Source organism: Amborella trichopoda, chromosome 2 (genome assembly GCF_054954075.1).
Source record: "Amborella trichopoda isolate Santa Cruz 75 chromosome 2, AtrichopodaSantaCruz75HAP2 v2.0, whole genome shotgun sequence".
Lineage (NCBI taxonomy): Eukaryota > Viridiplantae > Streptophyta > Magnoliopsida > Amborellales > Amborellaceae > Amborella > Amborella trichopoda.
The window spans coordinates 61870253-61876722 of record NC_142337.1 but is presented as its reverse complement, the minus strand read 5'-3'; the positions used below and the strand labels follow the sequence as shown (position 1 = coordinate 61876722).

General features: G+C 33.4%; 1 protein-coding gene across 1 annotated transcript; it reads left to right on the top strand.

Annotated features, from left to right (window-relative positions):
* Positions 1–259: 259 nt before the first annotated feature.
* Positions 260–1084, top strand: LOC18445225 (aspartic proteinase CDR1). Its single transcript, XM_006855366.2, has one exon. The coding sequence runs from the start codon at positions 260–262 to the stop codon at positions 1082–1084; it is 825 nt and encodes a 274-aa protein (XP_006855428.2).
* Positions 1085–6470: the final 5386 nt, after the last annotated feature.

The window sequence follows — 6470 nt, the reverse complement described above, 5'->3', positions numbered from 1 at the left end:
GATACCTTAGCAGGATTCCGAGTAGAACTCATTCATCGCGACTCTCCACGTTCCCGTTTTATGACCCGAATGCCACTCGCTCTGACCGACAGAGTGGGGAATGCCATCCTCCGATCACAATCCCACATCCGCCACCTACAATGGCTAAAATCTGGCAGCGTTGGGGAATTCTCTCCGTTGGGTGTCAAATCTACCGTTACAGCTGAGCAGGGAGAATAGTTCATGGAGATGGACCCCACCTTTGTTATTAGAGTTGTTCATGGACACTGGGAGTGACATAATTTGGACCCAATGCTTACCGTGTGTGAAATGTTTCAAGCAGCTGGATCCAAAATTCAAACCCATGAAATCGTCCACATACCGCGTATTCTACTGCGCCGAAGCCCCCTGCAGGGCTGTAAACTCGGGTTGCACCGGGACATGTAAATACAGAGTCGATTATGTGGATAAGTCATACTCATCGGGTAACTTTGCATCTGAAACCGAAACAACAAAAGAAAAGTTCTACACTAGAGAAAATATTAGCACTTCTAGTATTATCACAAATGACAATGGATTCGTTAATATTAAAGATTTGTGGTTTGGATGTGGCTATGAAAACAAATCTACGTTTGAGGAAGAGGGATCTGGGATGGTAGGCCTCGGAGCGGGGCCGGCCTGCTTCCCTTCCCTCATCAGTCAATTAGGTGGAACATTTGGCAAAAAATTCTCATATTTCCTCACCTTTAAAGACACCAGCCCATTGATTTTGGGGAACTTAACCCCAAATCGACTCCAATCAAGCGCCATGCCAAATTTTAGGACTTTTCATATACTGGATCTTGAGGACATCAGTGTTGGGGAGAAGCGCCTCGGCATCCCACCAGGAACCTTTGATCCGTTGGACCCGAAGAAGAGTTTCACCATAGATTCCGGTGCCGTAATGACTTACTTGCCAGCAGTGGCTTACAATAAGTTGGTTTCTAGTTTGGATGATTCTATTTCACTTCCTCGGACTTATGATCCTACTCAACCGAATCAAGTTTGCTACCTCCTCAAAAATGAGGAGGATTTTGATGAGATTCCAAATGTTACATTTCACTGAAAATGCAGACTGGATCACAGTCCCAAAAGTTCTATTTGTGCTTGTGGATGAAGATGAAAAGGTGACTTGTTTACCGGTGGATCGATTATGTGATTTTTGGTACTTACTTGCAACGTGACATGTTCGTGGAGCATGACCTTGGGCAAGAAAGGCTCTTCTTTGCTCCCACCATTGTGAGTAGATCTAGGATTTGTTAATTGGGTGTGTTGGTAATTATTGTGCCATATTATTACTTTGTTATCTCCACATAAATATCAGCTATGTGCTTGTGGAGTACTATTATAGTGAAATTTAATAAGAATACACCTGATTTATTTAGCTAATCTCTCTCTTCAGAGTTCACTCATCTTTCATGCGGCTTGAATATCTTCCATGGCTTTATTTATCTGTAATTCACGTCCTTCATGACATACTCGTAATAGCGGCTTTTGGAGGCATTGTGATGAATGGATTTTCCGACGTTTTGATGCATGCCGGTGAGATGAGACGGATTATGAAATTAAGAAAAATAAAAATCGGTCGAGAGAATATACACAATTGTGATTTTAATATTATTTTATTTAAATAATGAATTATACCGACTAAATTTTATAGAATTGATGGAATCGTTACAATAATAATGACAACGAGGTTATTATAGTGAATGATATTATTATTTTATTTTTTGTCATGGAAACATTTACGAAAAAAGATACCAAAATCATGTGAGATATAATAATTGCTCTAATAAATAACTAAGGAAAATAGATAGGTGAGAGCTATGAAAGAAAAGAACAAACCATATTATCTCTCTAAGGTTCACTGCTTACTTGATCCTTGGTGGGTCTTTTTTTATGTGTTGTCCAAAAGAGGAGAACTCAATGATTATTCGTTAGCCGGAATCAGAAGTGAAAATTGTGGTGGATAGGGATCCCATAAAAACTTCTTTCGAGGAATGGACCAAACCTGGCCATTTTTCCCCAATACTACCACTTGGGTCTGGAACCTATAGTCTTTTTGGATAAACTAACTAATTACTACAATTTTCTTTAGCGTTATTTTCCCATCTTGTTTGTAATAGTTTATTATTAAAAAAAAAAATATATCTATTGGTATTATTATTAATTTATATGCATAGTTTTTTCAAATTACGGTTTTTTATGAAAATCTGGACAAATATTATATTTACTTTTATAAAAAAGAAGTCGCAATTACTCTTGTTTTTAAGATTTCAAATCCAATAATTGTGAGCATGTTATTGACTAGACTCAAAGTTCCAAAAAGAATTTTTCGAAGTTTGTAACACCCCAAGCTATTCAATTTGACATATGATATTTAGAAGTAATTGTAACCTACTTGTATGAATGATAAATGGCCTCATCATATACTATCCCTATTGAAAAACTAAAGTTAGAAACAAATGTAAAAATTTAAGATAATCAGGAATGGTTTTCCATGACGCAAAAACATTGCCCCAATCATACATTTTGATATTTTGCTGTCCTTATGCATATGTTACAAATTACAGCACATAAAAACGTGCATATTTATATCATCATTATTAGCCGCTTATTAATTCTCATACTTTGGGGATGAATAGAAATTTAAAGGTAGTGATTATTATTTTGTACTGAAATAAAAAAATCTCCTAAAATATTTAGAGATGCAGCTAATTGTAATTAAATAAGTAAAACAAGGCGAATTGCAACCAAATAATCTTTGTAGTACCAGTTATAGATACAATGAAACTATTTACTTTTAATACAAAAAAGTTACAATTATTTATAATCATCTTATATGAAATCTTGTAGCTTGGGTGTGTCACATAGTTTGAAAACATTTCTTTTGAATTTTGCGCATGGTCAATGTAATAAATGTAGCTACCTAATTTCATGTCTAGCTCTGCACTAAAGGTAAATAGCCTTATTATGTATTTTTCCTATATAAAATATTGAGGCCTCTTTAGATGATGGTCAATTTTATGGGGAGAATATCTTGTGTAGAATTAAGACATCCGGCATGCTATTATTTTTCCAGTTGGATAGACGGTTATGCTCATCTCATTCCCTAGACAATACCTTTGGACCACATGAAGTTACCCTGAGTAAAGTAAAAATAAATTTTCAAAATGATAAACTTATATGTGACTATATTTGTCTCGAATAATTTATGGTTAACACTACCAAACAACAGATAAATCATTATCAGATTAGTTTTGTTGAAATAGACAATTATCCGTGATAATGAATTACTACAATTCGCTCGAGCAAATGACATATCCTTCCCCAAGTCATACGCCACTAGAAAAAAAGCCCTGGCTTAACTGGTTAGCGCTTGACCATTTACAAAGCTACCTCCTAGACTCAATTCTTACTACTTACGCAGCCAACAAACAAAAAAAAAAAAAAAAAATTAATTAATGAAGAAGTCATACTCCACGTGATGCCCTTCCCACCACGTAGAACATCTACACTCTCATCACAGCACCTCCCACCTCTTTTTGAAAAAGGTGCGGTTTGTATAGAGCCTAAGCTCTAAACAATCAAATTAGAGCCTACCTTCAAATAGGGTCGAGAAAAGTAGTTTCAATACTAAAAATCTTTAAGATAGCCTTAAAATATATTTTTATATTTATTCATAAAGTTTAAAGCTTAAAAAATGGTGTAGATCGATAGATCTATGAACACTTGAAAATCTTGAAAAATGACAGTCCAAAAATGCATTACATAATACACTATTTCCAAAATTTGAAATCTATTTTTTTTCTCATGCCCATGCATTTTGATATCAAGATGATCAATTTGAAGATATTTGGGCATCACTAGTTTTGATGTAAGCTCAAATTTTTTCAGCTAGTTCGTACTTATATTATTATATTATGTATAATATTTTTATGTGGTTGTTTGGATTGACAGTATGCTCATCTCCTTCCCTAGACAAATACCTTACCACCACATGAAGTTACACTGAGTAAAGTAAAAATAATTTTTGAAAATGATAAACTTATATGTGACTATGTTTGTCTCGAATAATTTATGCTTGACACTACCAAACAATAGATAAATCATTATCATATTAGTTTTCTTGAAACAGAAGAACATTTGATGGGTTGGATCGCATTTGTACAAATATGTGGTCCATTAGTATAAAGCATTCATCTTAAAAATGGATGCAAATAGGTGGTCCAACTAAAAACAATTGTAACTAATCGTTTAAATGTTTGCTTAATATAATTATTATTTTTAATTTTTAAAATTTATTTATTTTTATATTCATGATTTCATTATATATTTTCTAAAAATTAAGATCAAATTATATTTAAAAAATATATTTATTGCCAAGCCCGCATTTCTGCATGTGCGGGCTTGGCCTGCATGCTAACCGCGTCATAATCCGTGATAATGAGTCGAAAGAAAATGAAAATAGTAATAAGCCTCACCAAAATAAAACATCTACACCATCATAACAGAACCTCCTCCTCTTCTCAAAAAAAAAAAAAAAACCAAACTCTCTATTCTTATTATCTCACCTATGTTTGTCTCATAGGTGTTTTATTTATATTTTGGTTGGGGGTATTTGCATAGAAAATTTATTTTTGAGAAAAAAAAAGTAAGAGAAAAAGTTAAGTTGGGGATAAATTGCATAATAACTGTAGTCTTGAGAGGTTTTTTGTATTTTTCCCTAAACTAAAACTTTCCTTAAAAAAATATATAGACTACGACTCTATCCCATGCTTACCGTAAAGATAAGTTCCTTTACTAAAAAACACTAGTACCCAAATAAAATGATTTATCCTTCTACTAAAAGATATTTTTTTGATAAAAAGGACTTTATCAACTAATCCCTAAAAATCTTATAATAAATAAAAATAAAAAGACTACCCAATTTTTAAAAATAAAAATAATAAAAATTCAAATTAAAATTTGTAGAAACCAAATTTTAATATGCATCAGATCCGAATTCTTCACTATGCTCCCACAAGCAAAGAGAGAAAAAGGAAATACCCACAAAAAAAACCTCTCTCTCCACGCTCTCAAAGATCGTTTCTTTTTATTCACCAAAAATCAATCTCCCCTTACAATTCATGTGAATCCCTTATATAAAGGGTTCTATCTTTCTAAAAATAGACTTGCTAGAAAAATAAAAAATCTTATTTTTTAACAATTAGCCTTGATAAAAAAAAACGTAAAAATTCTACCTACACCTTTAAAAATTTTAAAAAAAACAAAAATAAAATGAAAAATTTGTATCAAGCAGATTTTGATCTGCATCATTTATTTTATTTCAATTTCACATAATGGGTATGTTAGAAATATGCACCATATGAATAAACAAAAAATATATTTTGACGGTTGAGAAAAGTGTATATTGTTTACTGTATGTCGTGTATTTCGTGGTAAGTATTAGTATAGTATAGATGATCGTGATTTCTTTCTATTCCTACTATTTATTGGATGTATATACATAGAAGTTATATATTGTAGAGATAGTGAAGAATAGAGGAGAGTTTTTACTTAAAAGACTCTATCAGTAACGAATATATAAGAATTAAAACATGAGAAAATGTTCACTTAGTGTCTTTTTTTGGGTTACGGAATAAATTTCTCCTATTTCCGTTTAAATTTTTTGAAGGTTTTAATTCTTACCATTTGTTTAATTATTTGTTTCCCAATGTATTTTTCCTGATTTTTCTCTGGAGACTATATTTTGAAAAATAATGTGCAATTCTTTATTAACGGATTAAGCACTTGTATTTTGTGCCTATCTCTTGTGAACACATGGGAATCAGGTCTTCTTCTTCCATTTGAAGTGTTGCAATGGCTTGAATACTTGAATGAATGGCAGATTGTCTAATTTCCAGATCGTCAAATTTACAAAACTCCAAGTTAACACAGTTTTCCCAAATCTCATGAATTCTAAATGGATTAATTAAGCATGGTATTTAACATTACCAGATACTCAAAGTTCACCCTTTCAAATTTCTGGATTAGAAATTTCTAATTCTGATTCTAACATCCAATTGACCAAACACTTAGTTAAGCATAAGGGTGGCAATACGCTGGGTAGCCCGTCCCAGTGCCATGACAGAGCCGGGCCGAAGGCAGGGCTAGGCCGGTTTGGCAAGGCCTGGCCCTCGTTTTTCCTTACTTTCCTTTTATGTTTTCAAAACATACCTAGCCCCCCCGTAGTCCCAGGCCCGGCCCCTTGCCAGCCCTAGTTGAGCCCCTTCTTTGATTTAACCTCCAAAAAAAGCCCTAGTTGCTGCACTATGTGAACAAAATGATCTCTCGATAACTTCTTGGGTGTACCCACATTTTTTAAAAGGACTTCTTGATTCTCAGGATCTTCCAAAAAAATCACCGTTCCATGCAAAATAGTAAGTCAACCAGAAAAACATATATATCTA